This window comes from Stomoxys calcitrans, chromosome 4 (genome assembly GCF_963082655.1).
Source record: "Stomoxys calcitrans chromosome 4, idStoCalc2.1, whole genome shotgun sequence".
Classification (NCBI taxonomy): domain Eukaryota; kingdom Metazoa; phylum Arthropoda; class Insecta; order Diptera; family Muscidae; genus Stomoxys; species Stomoxys calcitrans.
Window position 1 is genome coordinate 46,639,318 of NC_081555.1, and position 18,514 is coordinate 46,657,831.

The 18,514-nt window shown below is 37.6% G+C and overlaps 1 protein-coding gene across 9 annotated transcripts in view; it reads left to right on the plus strand.

The window, feature by feature from the left end:
- LOC106084425 (dual specificity protein phosphatase 13) overlaps window positions 1-18,514 on the plus strand; it is an 80,840-nt gene that overhangs the window by 28,825 nt on the left and 33,501 nt on the right. For 5 of the 9 annotated variants that reach the window (XM_059366244.1, XM_059366248.1, XM_059366246.1 and 2 more), the window contains exon 2: window positions 17,798-17,857. The exons of the other annotated variants lie outside the window; for them this stretch is intronic. In XM_059366244.1, the coding sequence (XP_059222227.1) occupies window positions 17,798-17,857 (60 nt within the window). The remainder of the gene's footprint in view (window positions 1-17,797; window positions 17,858-18,514) is intronic. 9 annotated transcript variants of the gene reach the window in all.

Consider the following 18,514-nt stretch of genomic DNA (forward strand, 5'->3'; position numbering starts at 1 on the left):
AGCACATTTGAATTTTCCTTACAGTTCTTATTGCTTAGATTTCATCCTATAATTCTGTTCGAACTCATTTATATATTTTTCCCACAGCAATAAAGAATTATTTATAAAGCCCATATAGATTTTCTTATACTTATGACGCATTGAATGGAAACCCATAAAATCATGATTTCATTGTTAGAGTTAAATTTATGACCGCATACAAGCATTTTAGCATAGCTGCGATATGTAATATGAAAAACCAAAAATATTAGAATAAATTGCAAGGTTTTGTATATGATTCAAATTAAGTCATTGCACCCGAATTCTCCCAAAAGCATGTTCTAATCTATAATTTATTTTGGCAGCTGCAGATAATATGGTTAATATTACGTTGCTAGTACTTTTTCATTATTTTCGCTATTTAATTTTGTTTGCGATTTAAACACACACGAATACCACTGTTGGCAGTTTGAAACTTTGCGGCGGAATTTCGCTTTTGATTTTAAATAGTATCAATCCCACCATATTATTTGTATAAACTTTGGTGAGATTTGGTGAGTCATATGGTGAGCCATAAATGACTTATGCTTTTCCCTTCTCATTAGATATTAACAGTATCAAAATAAAAGGAAATTTTCTATATTGAGTAAATAACAAAGAACAAAGACAATGCAAAAAGTAATATGTATGAATGTATGTGTGTATATTATAATGCAGCGAAAAGTGAAAAATGTTTGACATTGTTATTCAATTTATAATACTTAGACACCATATACAACAAAGCCGACTGTAGAATAAGTGGAAAAATTCATCTCAATACTTTGAAAAGTGTAGGAAGAATGAATAAATGAATTAATTGAGATTTTCTTAAGTTGTCAAGAGTCGAATATTTTTCCTATAGAATTTTCTGAAAGTGTTTTAGTTGAGATATCGTGAGTATTTATGGATCTATTTAAATCAAAAACAAACAAGTAAAAAGGTGTTAAGTTCGGCCGAACTTTGGATAATCACCACCTCGAATGTATATGTAAACCAACATTCGTCATAATTCGGTAATTTATACCCTCATAGCAACTATATCGAAATATGGTCCGATTTGGATCAAATCCTACACTGATATTGAGTGTTTTAAGAAGTACAAGACATTTTTCAATTTTGCAGAACAAACAAGGGCAAAAGTCGGGCGGTGCCGACTGTATAATACCCTATACCTACCCCTTTAAGTATGGGTGCTATATCCAATTCTGAACTAATTTTGATGGATCTCGCCGGATGTTTTCAGATGGGTTGTTAAACAATCCGTATCAAATTTCCTGCAATAACTACGGTTGAAAAATGACAACATTAATGCAAATTACCCAAAATCTGATGAACATGTACATGGAAGCTGTATCTAAATTTGAACCGATTAAGAGCAATCTTCTCAGATATTTTAGTAGTAGACGATGAAACCGTTGTGCAAAATTTTAGCAAGATTGGTCAAAAAATCCGATTGCAATGCCTCTGATAGTGAAAATCGGGCGATATACATCTATAATAGTTATATCTGAATCTGAACCGATTTCCATGAAATTCACCAGTAATGTTGGAAGTCATAAAAAATCCTTCCTGCCAAATTTCGAGAGAATCGGTTAAAAAATAATCATTTTATTGCAGTATTACTGCAAATCGAACGAACATATATATGGGAGCTATATCCAAATCTGAAACGATTTTTTGCAATTTCAATAGGCTTCGTCTCTAGGCCGAAAAACGTGTCCATAGCAAATTTTAAGACGATCGGATCAAAATTGCGACCTGTAGTTTGTACACAAATTAACATGGACAGACGGACAGACAGTTAGAAAGTGATTCTGAGTCGTTCGGTATACTTATCAATGAGTCGATCTCTCTACCTTTTGGGTGGTACAAACTAATTCAATAAGTTATAATACCCTGTACCACAGTAGTGGTGTAGGGTAAAAATATTTGTGTTTTTGGTAGCCATATCCAAATATAGACCGATATGAACCATATATGATACGGATGTTGAAAAGCCTAACATAAGTCACTGTGTCAAATTTCAGTGAAATCGGAATATAAACGTGCCTTTTATGGCCCCAAGACCATAAATCGAGAGATCGGTCTATATGGCAGCTATATCCAAATATGGACCGATCTGAGCCAAACTGAAGAAGAATGTCGAAGGGCCTAACACAACTCACTGTCCCAAATTTCTGCGAAATCGCATTATAAATATGCCTTTTATGGGCCCGGAATTTTAAATCGAGAGATCGGTCTATATGGCAGCTATATCCAAATCTGGACTGACCTGGGCCAAATTGCAGCAAAATGTTGAAGAGCCTAACAAAACTCACTGTCTCAAATTTCGGCGACATCGGACAATAAATGCGCCTTTTATGGGCCAAAAACTTTAAATCTAGAGATCGGTCTATATGGCAGCTATATTAAATTTTGAACCGATCTAGACCAAATTGTAGGAGGATGTTGAAGGTCCTAACACAACTCACTCTCCCAAATTTCGGCGACATCGGACAATAAATAAGCCTTTTATGTCCCAAAAACCTCAAATCGAGAGATCGGTCTATATGGCAGCTAAATCGAAATCTGGAAAGATTTGCAGAAAGATGTCGAGGGACCTAACACAACTCTTACTTTACTTTAATTGGCTATGACAGAATATATGTTCCACTAGCCAAACGTAGAATAGCGATCCAAGCGCCTCGATTTTCGGCGCTCATTCTAAAATCTCTGACACTAAGTTTCGAGGTGTCTCCCGCCACTTGATCTTTTCATCGGGCTTCTGGTCTTCCATGTTTCCGTGTACTTCTTTGCTGGAGCTTCTTCATCCATTTTGACAATATGACCTAGCGAACGCAACCGTTGTATTTTGATGGGTGTAACTATGCTATGGTCGTCATACAGCTCGCGGTTCATACGTCCCCTATATTCTCCATTAACGCAAACTGGTCAATATATTTTACGAAGAATCTTTCTCTCAAATACTCAAAGCACTGCCTCATCTGCGTTCACAAGTACCCACGCTACAGAACCATATAACAGCACGGGTAGTATCAGTGTTTTGTATAGTGTAATCTTCGTCTGTCGAGAGGTGGCCTTGTTTCTAAACTGCTTACTTAGTCCAAAGTAGCATCTGTTTGCCAGTATTATTCTTCACCTTATCTCAAAACTGGTGTTATTCGTTGCGGTTACGGCGGTGCCGAGGTAGATAAGGTTACTGACTGTTTCAAAGTTGTGGTTCCCAACATTCTCCATTTTCTTTATCTGCTCGGTTGTGCAAGGCTTTTTGGGAGTTGAAACCATCCATTTCGTCTTATCTCCATTTACTGCCAGACCCATTTTCACTGACTCTCTTTGGATTCTTTCAAACACACAAATCACTGTCCTAAATTTCAACAAAATCGGAAAATAAATGTGGCTTTTATGGGCCTAAGACCTTTAATCGGTGTATATGGGGGGTATATCAAGATATAGTCCGATATAGCCCATCTTTGAACTTAACCTGCTTATGGACAAATAAAGAATCTGTGCAAAGTTTCAGCTCAATATCTCTTAAAGATTGTAGCGTGATTTCAACAGACAGACAGACGGACATGACTAGATCGTCTTAGATTTTTATGCTGATCAAGAATATATATACTTTATAGGGTCTCAAATCGAGAGATCGGTCTATGTGGCAGCTAAATCGAAATCTGGACCGATCTGTGCTATATTGCAGAAAGATGTCGAGGGACCTAATACAACTCTTACTTTACTTTAATTGGCTATGACAGAATATTTGTTCCACTAGCCGAACGTAGAATAGCGTTCCAAGCGCCTCGATCTTCTGCGCTCATTCTAAAATCTCTGACACCAAGTTTCGAGGTGTCTACCGCCACTTGATCTTTCTATCGGACTTCTGGTCTTCCCTATTTCCGTGTACTTCTTTGCTGGTGCTTCTTCATCCATTCTGACAACATGACCTAGCCATCGCAGCCGTTGTATTTTGATGCGTGTAGCTATGCTATCGTAGTCATACAGCTCGCGGTTCATACGTCCCCTATATTCTCCATTAACGCAAACTGGTCCATATATTTTACGAAGATTCTTTCTCTCAAATCCAAGCACTGCCTCATCTGCTTTCACAAGTACCCATGCTTCAGAACCATATAACAGCACGGGTAGTATCAGTGTCTTGTATAGTGTAATCTTCGTCTGTCGAGAGGTGGCCTTGTTTCTAAACTGGCCTTGTTTCTAAACTGGCCTTGTTTCTAAACTGGCCTTGTTTCTAAAAAAAGAATCTGTGCATAGTTTCAGTTCATTATCCCTATTTTTAAGGACTGTAGTGAGATTTCAACAGACGGACGGACATGTCTAGATCGTCTTAGATTTTTACCCTGATCAAGATTTTTACGCTTATGGTCCCTTAGACGAATATTTCGATGTGTTGCGAACGGAATGACAAAATGAATGTATGAGGGCTTCAAAAATGTACCACTTTGCCTGAAGTTGGTTTCTGGAAGAACTTAAAAAGTACTACTAAATTTCCCATGAGCATTCCATTAAGTAAAAGGAGATACTTCTCTTATATCAATGCGTTTAGTCCGATTAAAGTTAAAGCTCAATGATTTTTATGCCGCTGCTGAATTTTTTTTTATGTTTATGACAGGAAGGACGTTGAGCTGAAGACGGCTGGAACAAATCTTGGAGCTGGTCGAGTGGGTGTGTGAAGTTCTGATGTTTTCAAAGTTTTAACACGGTGTCGCTGTTATTCCTTGTGACTAACATTATGCATACCGTGTGTGTGAATGTTTCGGCGGCACTCCTGTTTTGGTTCAGATTTGTGCTGAGTTATTTTGGTTAATGCCATCTAATTTTTGAATGACGTGTTGCTACGGGATGTTGCTTGCATCATCCCATTAGGTGACCAGTCCGGAACTGTCTGTATTTCAATTGGTAGTAGGGAGTCTGGAGACCCTGAAACATCCTGACTATTGGTGAGGTCCCTGTTGAGGTTTAACACCTAAAATCGCAGGAAGGGCATTTCGATGCTCGGTGTGGAGTTACATGTACTAAACGGGGTGCCGTGACCCATGAAACGTAAAGAGTTTGGATTGTGCTCTGCTCTTAGCCAAGGGGGAGGACATATCCAGACAACGTGAACTCGAAGAGGTACTCATGGTAGCTTCGGCTATGTATGGGGGCGTTGGTGGACGCATCGTTTTCACCCGGGATTAAGAGCCCTGCAGGATTAAGCCATCGTGGCACGTGCCTGCATAAAACACCATTTGGGCTTGTCCTTATCTACTATCTAACGATACCAAAGCCAAGGGAACGGGTTTGGAATAATTAGCAGGGAAAGAGACCCTGTTGAGCTTGACTCTAATCTGGCAGTGTAAGGAGATATAAGAGGTGTAGAATGAGTGGGAGATATTGGCCTTCGGGCCTTTATTGATAATGAAATACCACTACTCTTATTGTTTCCTTATTTACTTGACTATGCGGAACGTGTATCATTTCTTAGCCTTTATACGGATATATTTAAATATCTTATGGTATTGGGTTTTGATGCAATCTATTTGATCAAACTACTAAGTGTTTGTTATATAATTGTAAACAAATCTCGATGAGATGATGGCATTTCGGTACCATTGCCGTATTTAAAATTTGGTATAACACCTCTCTAACATCTCGCAAATAATAACGGAAGTGTCCCAAGGCCAGTTAAGTGCAGGCAGAAACTACACATAGAGCAAAAGGGCAAATGCTGACGTTATCTCGGTATTCAGCACACACAGGGACAGCAAAAGCTCTTCCTATCGATCCTTTTGGTTTAATGAGTTTTTAACAAGAGCTGTCAGAAAAGTTACCACAGGGATAACTGGCTTGTGGCGGCCAAGCGTTCATAGCGATGTCGCTTTTTGATCCTTCGATGTCGGCTCTTCCAATCAATGGGAAGCAAAATTCACCAAGCGTTGGATTGTTCACTCATGCAAGGGAACGTGAACTGGGTTTAGACAGTCGTGAGACAGGTTAGTCCTAAACTACTAATGACATATGTTGTTGCGACAGCTCCTGCAACAACGAGAGGAACCGCAGGTATGGATCTATGGCACAATACTTGTTCGAACGAACAGTGGTATGACGCTACGTCCGTTGGATTATGCTTGAACGCCTTTAAGGTTGAATCCGAGCTGGACTGCAATGATAAAAATGGGGCAATTGGATTGGCTACTTCCTACTTTCCTGCTTGGAGCATTTTAAAAATTTTATTATTTTCCATATTTTTTATACATCGTCTTTACGTAGGATGCGAAAGCAGAACAGAGTACTCTTTTAAGGTCTCCTTAAATCCATTCTACTCTACAGACGATTGATGGTGGTCGATAAAGATTCCCACAATGTCCACGAAAATAAAAACGACGCTGTCATTCACCTAAAGTAAAAATTTGGAAAATTTATTTAATTAATTTCCCTCGAAATAAACAAACACTCATTTTTGACGAATCATTTTTGTTTATGAAATGATTCATTAAAGAATTATTCACTGATGTTTGTTGTCAAGTTTATTCTTACACATATACATACAGTGGTGGGCAAAAGTGAAGTGACAATATTATAATCAATCAAAATATTCGTGCATTACATATAAAAAAACAAGTAAAAAGTGCAAAGTTCGATTGGGCAGAATCTTTAGTCTCACCACCGTGAGACTAGTATGAGGAAGAAATTGGATAAAGACTGACTCTTTTTGTAGCTCTTAAAAAGTCAAATTCGCTGATCGACTTTTTGTTGTTGCTATATCTATTTGAGGCCACCGCAGTGTAGAAGTTAGAAGGAGTTTTTAAAAAAACAAATATGATCCGATTTTTACCAATAGTCATAGCGTTTTTTTTAGGCTAAAAAAGTGATATGTGATATGAAATGACAAATTTCGTGATGATTGGGTAACAAATTCGACTTCCATCTAATTTGAAACAAGTAAGAGCGTGCAGCCGAATCTTATATACCTTCCACCATGGATTGCATTTGTCGAGTTCTTTTCCCGGTATCTCTTTTTGGGCAAAGAAGAAAAGAATTGCTATGGTATTTGAGCTTTATCAAGTTATGATGCGATTCGGACCATAATCGAAATGAATGTTAGAGACCATAGTGGAAGTCATTGTGTAAAATTTCAGCCAATTCGGATAAGAATTGCGCCCTTTAGTGGCTCAAGAAGTAAAATAGGGAAATCAGTTTATATGGGAGCTGTATCAGGCTATAAGCCATTCAAATCATATTTGAGACGTATGTTGAAGGTCATGAGAGAAGCTGTTGTACGAAATTTCAGCCAACTTTGATACGAAATGCGCCCTCTATTGGCTCAAGAAGTCAAGCTTTAAAATCGGTTTATATGGCAGCTATATCGGTTATGGACCGATTTCAACCATACTTAGCACAATTGTTGAAAGTCGTAACAAAACACGTCGTGCAGAATTTCAACTAAATCGGGTAGGTTTTGCGCCCTGGAGAGGCTAAAAAATTCAAGACCCCAGATCGGTTCATATGACAGCTATGTTGGGTTATTGACCGATTTGAACCATACTTAGCATAGTTGTTTCGTGCAAAATTTCTGCCAAATCGGATAAGAATTGCGCCCAAGAAGTGGCCCAAGTGGCCACTTTAAGATCGGTTTATATGGCACCTATATCAAAACATGGACCGATATGGCCCATTTATAATCCCATCTGACCTACACTAATAAGAAGTATTAGTGCAAAATTTCAAGAGCCTAGCTTTACTCCTTCGAAAGTAAGCGTGCTTTCGACAGACCGACGGACGGACATGGCTAGATCGACTTAAAATGTCATGACGATCAAGAGAATATATATATACTTTATGGGGTCTTAGACGCATATTTCGAGGTGTAACAAACAGAATGACGAAATCAGTATACCCCCATCCTATGGTGGAGGGTATAAAAACCAACAGGCGGACTATCAGTTGAGATATGGTATGCAGACAGACGGACATAACTAAGCTGAATCAAGACGAATTTGTGAGTCAAATTATGTATTTTATCACAGCCACAGTCGTTGTGTAGGGTGAAGTTTGTATTTTTGTAATAAATTTGATATAAATGCGTATTTAGTTTACCAATTTCATGCTAGGACCTAAATAACTCAACTGCATTCCTTCGAAAGCACTACATCCAACTTAGTACGTCTAGGCGACATGGCTTATCGTTTACTAATCGCCATAATATATTGCCAAAAACCAGTGGTCACAAAATTATCCACGCTTGTTAACAATATTTTCAACAACGTCTGTATAGATAATGATTACATTGATGCATGATTTTGCAACGACTTTTTCTATCAGCGTATAGTGTCTTCTTCCTCATAGCTTCTGCAGAAGTCGTTTCTTTCAACCTTAAGTATAGCAACAAGTTTTGCGATTAGACAGTCGGTTCTAACCAACGCCAGCAAAGCGGTATAACTTTTCAAGTCTAGATTGGGCTAAATACTAATGGTGTGTTAATGACCTGCAGTTTGTGTCCATCTGACATTCCCTGCCCTTCGGGGCTCATCCTGAAGACTCAGTTTACATTTCGCTAGAGACATCCTCACAGATTCTACTTCCTCTGGAATGTGTGTTGTAGTTCCTATCTCGTGAGATGGTCTACTCCACAATTCCTTGGGATATCTCTGTAGCCCGGCACCCAGAACAGGTAAATTTTGTACCACGTTGAGATATCTGCGACAGTCGAGGGAGTTTGTTATATCCACCACCATAGAATGGGGTACTATATTCTATTCATTCCCTTGTAACACCCTAAAAATAATGTTATGAGACTCCATAAAGTAAATATATATCTTCATCGTCTCGACATTCGCGTCGATCTAGCCATGTCCGTTCGTCCGTCCTATCATCTTTCTTAATCACGAAAGGGGTCTAACGCGTAAAGCTAGCTACTTGAAATTTTGCACTCATACTAAATGTAGGTCGTTGGGATTGCAATAGTTATGATACCAATAGCTATACTGACCTCCTTCTTGCTTCCTTTCAGTAATAGTTTCGTCTTCTCACGATCTGGATCAACCCATAGGATTTTCGCCGTCCTACCGACCGTTTTGCTGTTCCACAATGTTCCATGTGCATTCGTCGCCACTCCTTTAACTCGGACTGCGTCGACCCGAAAGGCTTCGGATTAACCAAGTTTATTGACGGCAGTCCTCTGGCCTTCACCGCCAAATCGTTTGCCCATTTATTTTCCCTTAATCCGTTATGGCCCGGCACCCAAACGGGCCCATCCTCAGAGAAGGCGTTAACCTCCTTCTTACACTGCAAAACTATTCGTGATCTTACCGTCCTGGTTGTTATTGCCCTTATGGCAATTTTACTTTCCGTAAAGATGTTCACATTCCGTGATCGCCCGGATCTCCTCCTGCAGGACCGTATTATGGTCAGACAGTATAAAACAGATCTCAGTCCCCGGTTTCTGAATGTAAACCCCCAGGCCCACTCTGTCTTCTAGTTTTGATCCATGTAACATGATCTTCCTGATGGCAACACTAGGGTTCCGTCAATTCAAGACTGTGCCAATGGCAGCAGTGCCTCTCACCCGACTTCAAGGTTCATCTCAGGTATCCGATCGGAAACCTCTTCCCTTCCTTCCTGAATATATTATAGTACGGAGTATATTTAGATATAAGTATGAAGCGAGCTTAAAGATCAATCTCCCGTTTTATGGTTGTATTAGACCCCTCGATGTCTCTGGTGGCTTTGGTCCAGATCAGAACATATTTCGACATAGCTGCTAGGGTTTTACCGGATTTGATGTAATGAGGTTAATACGATATGTATGTTTTTCCGAGGTGGTGGGTACCCAAAGTTCGGCCTGGCCGTACTTAATGCGTTTTTATTTGTTTAACAAGTTAATACTAAATAGAGTGGTTGATCCGATTAATAACATACAATTTTAATACAAAATTTTTTTCTAAAATTTGGTATTGCTTTAACGAAATGTTTATGGTATTGCTTTTGCTTTATACATACATTTCGGAAGTGTCAATCTTTCCCGCCTAATCCTATGTGGGTTGTAAAAAATTTATTTCATACACAAATATTGAGGGTTGCTTTTTTTGTACGACACTGTGTATTATTAATGTATACAAAGTGTAAACAATTTTAAAGTTTAGCAGTAAACAAATAGAAAACAAGTAAAAACGTGCTTAGTTCGGCCTGGCCGAATCTTATGTACCCTCCACCATTGATCGCATTTGTCGAGTTCTATGCGCGGTATCTCTGTTTAGACAAACTCTTATGCTATTGGAGCTATATCAAGTTATTGTCCGATTCGGACCATTAATGAATGCTGAACATTGTAGAAGTCATTGTGTAATATTTCAGTTCATTCGGATGAGAATTGCGCCCTCTAGAGGTTCAAGAAATCAAGATCCCAGATCGGTTTATATGGCAGCTATATCAGGTTCTATACCCATTTACGCCATACTTAGCACAGTTATTGAAAGTCATAACAAAACACCTCATGCAGAATTTCAGCCAAATCGGATGAGAATTGCGCACTCTTTTGGCTCGAGAAGCCAAGATCCAAGATCGGTTTATATGACAGCTATACCAGATTATGAACCGATTTAAATCATACTTAGCACAATTGTTGAAAGTGATACCAAAACACTACGTGCAAAATTTCAATAAAATCGGATAAGAATTGCGCCTTCTAGAGGCTCAAGAAGTCAAGACCCAAGATCGGTTTATAGGGCAGCTATACCAAAACATGGACCGATTTGGCCCATTTACAATACCAACCGACCCACACCCATAAAAAGTATTCAAGCAAAAATTCAAGCGGCTAGCGGCAAACAGACGGACGGACGGACATGGCTAGATCGACTTAAAATGACATGACGATCAAGAATATATATACTTCATGGGGTCTTAAACGCATATTTCGAGGTGTTGCAAACAGAATGACGAAATTAGTATGCCCATCCTATGGTGGAGGGTATAAAAAGGCGCAAAATTATAGAATAGATTTTTGTGCATTTTTACTTATAGATATTTACCTTATATCGAACAGGTATATGTACAATATACATATATAGGGTGGCTGATGAAAGCCGCTACCAAAAAAAAATGTAATAACTTTTTTTCTATTTAATAATAATAATTTAATAATTAATTTAATTAATTAATTAATTAATTTAATTAATAATAATTTAATAATTAATTTAATAATTTAATTTAACATGAATAAAATAAAAATGTATTCCATACTTGTGGTGGTTTAATGTGCAGATGTTAGAATGATAATAAGATGAATGATAAAATAAATCTTAGACAATGGACATGAATCACTTTCGAATTTAAATGCTATGACTGGTAAATTAAAAAAAAAAAAACAAACATTTGGCAAGGAAACATTCTAACAGAACAGAAAAATAAAAATTATTTTTCTTATAAATAAATACAATATAATTGTACCCTACACTACTACTTCAATACGAGATATGATACCTTAGTTAATGTTTTTAGAATTGTCCGCATATTGCATCAGCTATAAATAGAATAAGTAAAAGTTTGCGATAAGTTTACCTAGAAATTTGAACATACCAAATTTCTGCCAAATTAACCAAAATTTTAAGTTTTTGGGGCTGTAGAAGGCTAATCAGGAGATCTGTTTATATGGCAGATATACCAGGTTATAAATCTACTTAGACAATACTTGCCATGGATGTTGGAAGTTATAACAAAACACTATCTGCAAAATTTTATCCAAATTGGTTAACATTTGCGGTTCCAGGGGTTCAAGAAGTCATTTTATATTGGAGTTATATCACGTTATAGACCATGCTTGTTACGATTGTTGGAAGTCATAACAGACAACAATTGTGACATCTAGCGCCTCAAGAACTCAAGGCGAAGGACAACTTTTTAGGGGAGCTGTATCCAAATCTGAACCGATGTGACCTATTTTTAATCCCTAACTGTCTACTAAGCGGCTAGATTTACGCTTTCGACTACTACCGTTATTTCCACGGACGGTCGGACGGACAGATGAAAAGACAGGCAGACGGACGGATGAACAGACAGACAGTAATAGGGACAGACGAACGGACGAACAAACGGATGGACAGACGGACGAAAAGAAAGACAGATAAACGGAAAAACTGACGGACATGGCTTAATTGATTTTGAATGTCGTGACGATCAAGAATATATATGCTTTATGGGGTCGCAGATCAGTATTTCGAGGTGTTACAAACGGAATGATAAGATTAGTATACCCTCCATCCTATCGTGGTGGGTATTAAACGATTTTAACTGATGAATATCCCATGTATATGAATTAATTGGGAACTTATCCAGTAAAAACCTCGTAAATTTTCAATACGGGGTATTTATTGGGAAGGTTGAGTTAGGTAAGGTTAGGTTGAAAACTATGAATATACACCTATGCCAGTAATTGGCTTGTTGTGCGCTTTAAATTTAAAAATGTAACCTCGAAAAAGGAAATCTAAGTTTGAAATTCCGTGCTACTTACAAAATCCTTAACTGTTTTCCATGCTCCGCCCCTAAGTTTGTTCATGTCTAGTATTGTGTTCCCACCTTAATGCCGATATCTGTTAGCCGCGAAAGTCGGACATAGGAAATGCTCCAACGTCTTACCATCTCCCCGCATGCCCTACACATGCTATCATTTGCCGTAACGCTTTTGCATAAGTCAGCTCGTAGTCCTATGTGTCCCGTTATGATACCAAAAGCTATACTGCCCTCCTTCTTACTTCCTTTCAGTAAAAGCTTCGTCTTCTCACAATCCAACTCCCCATAGGATTTTCGTCGGGATTTTCCACAGGGTTACATGCGCATTCGTCGCCCACGCCCCTAACTCGGATTGCGTCGAGCCGAAAGGCTTGGGGTTCACCAAATTTATTGACGGTAGTTCTCTGGCCTTCACTGCCAAATCGGCTGCTTTTTCATTCTCAATTACTTCGCTATGGCACGGCGCCTAAACGATGCAGATAGTGCTATTCGCAGAGAAGGAAGCTTTAAAAGGGCATATCTATCTAAACCGATTTAGATGAAATTTTGCACACGTATTAAGACGTAACACGAAACATCTCATGCTAAATTTGGTAAAGATCGGACCAAAATTGTGGCTCCTACAGCTTTAAAAGGGCATATCGGATGAAAGAATTGATTTCAATGAAATTTTGCACACATATTGGGACGTCAACCTTGTGCCAAGTTTTGTAAAGATCGGGAAAAAACTGTGTCTTCTACATCTTTAAAAGGGCTCATCGGATGAAAGATATATATGGGAGCTATATTAAAATCTGGACCGATTTTTTCAAAATCAATATCGTCCTTGGAGCAGAGAAGAGACTGCATTACAAGAATATATGGATAGACAGACAGACGGACATAGCTAAATCGAATCAGGAAGTGATTCTAAGCCCATCCGTATTCTTATCGATGGGTCTAGTTCTTCTCCTTCTTAGCGTTGCAAACAAACAAATGCACAAATCTATAGTACCCTGTCCACAGTGGTCGCGTAGGGTATAATAAAAAGTTTATATCAATTGGCTATTTTTTTTTGCCAAAACATTCTATCGGAAAATTCAGCAACATACCAGAACTTTTCTACGTGTAACAAGAATGTTGTTTGTACATTTTCATATAGTTAATTATAGCCAGAATAAAATAAATAGAACAATTACAGCAAAGGCACAACTACTCAAAAAATTTGATTCTTAAAAAAATACCATTTGGCTGTTGATGTACAATAGCCAGAATTTTCATTAGCACTATCATAAAATCGTCATTATCATCATCATCATCACCACTGCGACAACGTCATTATCCTCCGTCAGCATCATTAAAAAAGTCTGCAACTAATGCCACACATTAACGCCAACGTAAAATTTTCTTTTTTCAACATTTTAAATAGATTTTCAAATACTAAAGGTGGGAAATGAAGAATGCTTAACCCCTTAAGAGCATCTGTTGTGGGTGGATATTGTCTAATTTGAAGCAAGCATATTAAAAGGAATCGTTAATTTCGATATGGCAAACATTTGTTAATGGTGTGTGTCCATTTGTGTGTTACCCAAAGCAACACCTCTTGTGTGTGAGTATAGCCACGAGAATGAGCCGTTTAAAGGTCAACACATGTTTTTTGATTTGTTGTTGTTTACGAACACCTCAAGGTGTATGATGCGATGGGGAGCTTGTAAAAGCTTTTACCTGAGAATGCATGTGAACATTAGTTTTAGTTTTTTAATGTCAAGAAATAGAAATTAGCTTTGGACATTCTTCAACAAAACGCACACTGCCACAGTATTTGGGTAATGAAAATCAATTTTTTTTTCTTTTTGAAGGAAAGTGATATTTTTAGCAAAGTGTTCTCTATTTATATGCATATATGACGCATTCTATTTTAAAGTTCGTGGGGTGGCAACAAAGACTATGAAAACCATGCACATGTTTAAGGATTTGGATAAAAGTTTTAAATAAAACCAGTTGGACGGTGCCGACTATATAATACACTACACCTACCCTATAGGGACAAAGTGGGAGCTATATCTTATTTCGAACCAATTTTGATAGAACTCGGCGGATGTTTTCAGATGAGTTTTAAACAATCCGTAACAAATTTGTTCAAATTGTAATAAATACGGTTGACAAATGACAACATTGCTGCAAATTACCCAAAATCTGACGAACATGTATATGGGAGCTGTATCTAAATCTGAACCGATTTTGACGAAACTTCTTAGATATTGTAGTAGTCGTCGAGGAAAGGACAACATTTTAGTAAGATTGGCCTGTAAATACGCTGGCAGTGGCTCTTGGAGTGAAAATCGGGCGGTATACATATATGACAGCTATATCTAAATCTGAACCAATTTCTATGAAATTCACCAGTAATATTAAAAGTCATAAGAAAATCATTGCTGCTAAATTTCGAGAGAATCGGTTAACAAATGAGCACTTTATTGCAATATTTCTCACAATCTGATGAACATATATATGCGAGCTATATCTCAATCTAAACCGATTTCGAATAAAGTTTATGGATATTGTGGTAGGCATCGAGGAAGGCGTTGTACAAAATTTCAAGAAGATTGGTCAATAAATGCGCTTGCAATGGCTCTAAGAGTGAAAATCGGGCGATATACATATATGAGAGCTATATCTAAATCTGAACCGATTTGGATGAAATTCACCAGTAATGTCGAGAGTCTAGACAAAATTCTTTCTGACAAATTTAGAGAGAATCGGTTAACAAATGAGCACTTTATTACAATACTTCTCACAATCTGATGAATATATATATGGGAGCTATATCTAAATCTGAACTGATTTCGACCAAACTTTATAGATATTGTGGTAGGCATCGAGGAAGGCGTTGTACAAAATTTCAGGAAGATTGGTCAATAAATGCGCCTGCAATGGCTCTAAGAGTGAAAATCGGGCTATATACATATATGGCAGCTATATCTAAATCTGAACCGATTTCTATGAAAATCACCGGTAATATTAAGAATTATAAGAAAACCCTTCTTGCCCAATTTAGAGAGAATCGGTTGAAAAATAAGCTTTTTATTGCAATATTTCTCAAAATTAGACGATCATATATATGGGAACTATATCTAAATCGGAACCGATTTCGAGCAAACTTCTTATATATTGTGGTAGTCGTCGAAAAAATCGTTGTATAGAAATTGGTCAATAAATAAGCTTGCCGTGGCTCCATGAGTGAAAATCGGGTGATATATATAAGTGAGAGCTATATCTAAATCTGAACCGATTTCCATATAATTCACCAGTAATATTGAGAGTCAAAAGAAAACTCTTCCTGCAAATTTTCGATAGAAACGGTTAACAAATGACCAAGAGAAATCTATGTGCCAAATTTGAAGATGATCGGATGAAAATTGCACCCTGTAGTTTGTACACAAATTAACATGGACAGATGGACATACAGATAGACAGACAAACAGACGGACATAGCTAAATCGAATCATTCTGAGCCGATCCGTATACTTATAAATGGGTCTATCTCCCTTCCTTCTGGGTGCTACAAACATATGCACTAATTTATAATACCCTGTACCACAATGGTGGTAAAGAGTATAAAAATGATACGTTGAGTATAAGGTTCTATACGCCCACGCGTATAGAAGAGATACGAGTGCTAAGAAAATCAATCAAATCTTCTTTCTGTGTAAAAATCATGCTTTCCACCAAAGGATAATGCGTCTGTCCAAAAGCATGGTAAGTTCTTGAAATTTTACACAAGTACTTCTCATTGATGTAAGTCAGTTGGGATTGTAAATGGACGGATTCGGTCCACGTTTATATATAGCTCCCATATAAACCGATCTCACTATTTGTCTTCTTACACGCAAAAAAAAAAAAATAAAACGTTTGGGAAATTTTAACGATAAACAAAATACTTTTATCAAGAACCGTGTAATAATTCTCTTCAACATTCAAAACGTTAGCCATAAACATAGTATTATTGAACGTAACTAACTTTGTTAACTGTAAACCCTTTAGCAGGGTCGTCTACAGCTAAAGGACCTTCCTTTTGTTGTAGTACCAAAAACTCCTTAATTGCAAAAGGGCTTCGATGGCCCCAAAAGATTATTCGTCTACCGTGCCAATAATAATACTCTTGTGTCTCCTATACTAGAGAGAAAGGTTGAGTATTTGAGCGTATATACCAGTGGTAGGCAAAAAATACTCACTCTATTGCGCATTACTTTGTACGTACACAATAAAATAATCCCAAGCAGACCCATAGGCTTGCAAATAATTGCAATTGTTTGCAATGCGAATTATTTTTTTTTTGCGTGTAGAAGGGGCAATTTAAGTCCGATGAGACTTAAAAAAAAAAACAAGTAGGAGCGTGCTAAGTTCGGCCGGGCCGAATCTTATATACCCTCCACCATGGATCGCATTTGTCGGGTTCTATGCGCGGTATCCCTTTTTCGGAAAATAAAGAATATTTAATAAGAATTGCGCCTTGTTGGGGCTCAGAAAGCAAAATCGGGAGGTCGCTTTATATGGGAGCTGTATCAAGCTATTGATATTAGACACGTATGTTGAAGATCATGAAAGAAGCCATTGTACAAAATGTCTTCCAAATCGGATGAGAATTGGGCCCTCTAGAGGCTCTAGAGGCTTAAGAGCTCAAGGTCCTAGATCGGTTTATATGGCAGCTATATCAGGTTATATACCGATTTGCGCCGTACTTAGTTGTTGGAAGTCATAACAAAACTCCTCAGTCAAATCGGGCGAGAATTGCTTGATTCTTGCGCCCCTACAAGGCGCAGTTCTTATCCAAATGAACTGACATATTACACAATGACTTCTACAATATTCAGCATTTATTTAAGGTGCGAATCGGACTGTAACTTGATATAGCTTCAATCGAATAACAGTTCTTATTCAATATTCTTTGTTTGCGTAAAAAGATATACCGCGCATAGAACTTGACAAATGCGATCCATGGTGTAGGGTATATACGATTCGGCCCGGCCGAACTTAGCACGCTCTTACTTGTTAGAATCTTAAACGTTCAAATAATAAACCTTGAATAAATCTTCCAAAAATATTCAACAAAAAATTTCAGTTGAATTGGGTCCAGATGAAGGGGAGTGTATCTAATTTATATATTCTCATTCTATGTTTCAAATAACTTCATAAGAATTTTTGTTATTCCTAACAATTAATATCCTTCCCTTTCGTTATTGTTTTAATTTAAAAAATTTATTTATGTTTTTAATTGGATTATTTTTTGCAGCTTCCTTACGAAAGATCCTACACTCCCGTTAGCGACAGATACAGTAATTTGTCATATCAGGTTGGCGATTTGTTGCTTTTCTATGTTTGTTCCTATTCTATAAAAAGTTCTCGCTCGAAATAAAAATATTAAAAACACTGCATACATTTAAATATTTGAAGACAGTTCTTAACAAAATTTGTGAAATCAATGGAAATTTAATGCAGTTACTACTAAGCGCTTTATTCACAGCATGCATATAACACGCATATAAATTAAAAGTTTACATTCTTTTTTACTAAGAATCCTCCCCAAACCAAGATAAGGTACTCTCGAGGATGAAATTCCGATACAACCTGTAGAAAAATACCAGGTTGGACCTCGCCCTCGGAGACTGTATAAGGAATAGATGAAAAAACTGGGGATTCCATGTTCTTAGTCCTGTTTTCTACACGTACATTGCTACTTCTAAGGCACAAGAATCCACAATAATTGAATAAAAAGTTCGAGAGAGTCTGGGCTAGACCAAGGAATTTGAATGTTGACTAAAACTGGGCAATACGATACGCCACGTTTCTTTAAGGAAGCGATTTCAATGTTCAAAAGGAGACCAGTTCGTTTTCGGCTTTCGTTCTGTACGGTCATAAAGAGCGCATTAAGAATAAAAGCAGTGTCATTGCGAATAGTCTGTGTTCCCTTAAAACTCTCGTTAAGTTTCTATTTTTTTTTTCTTGCTTA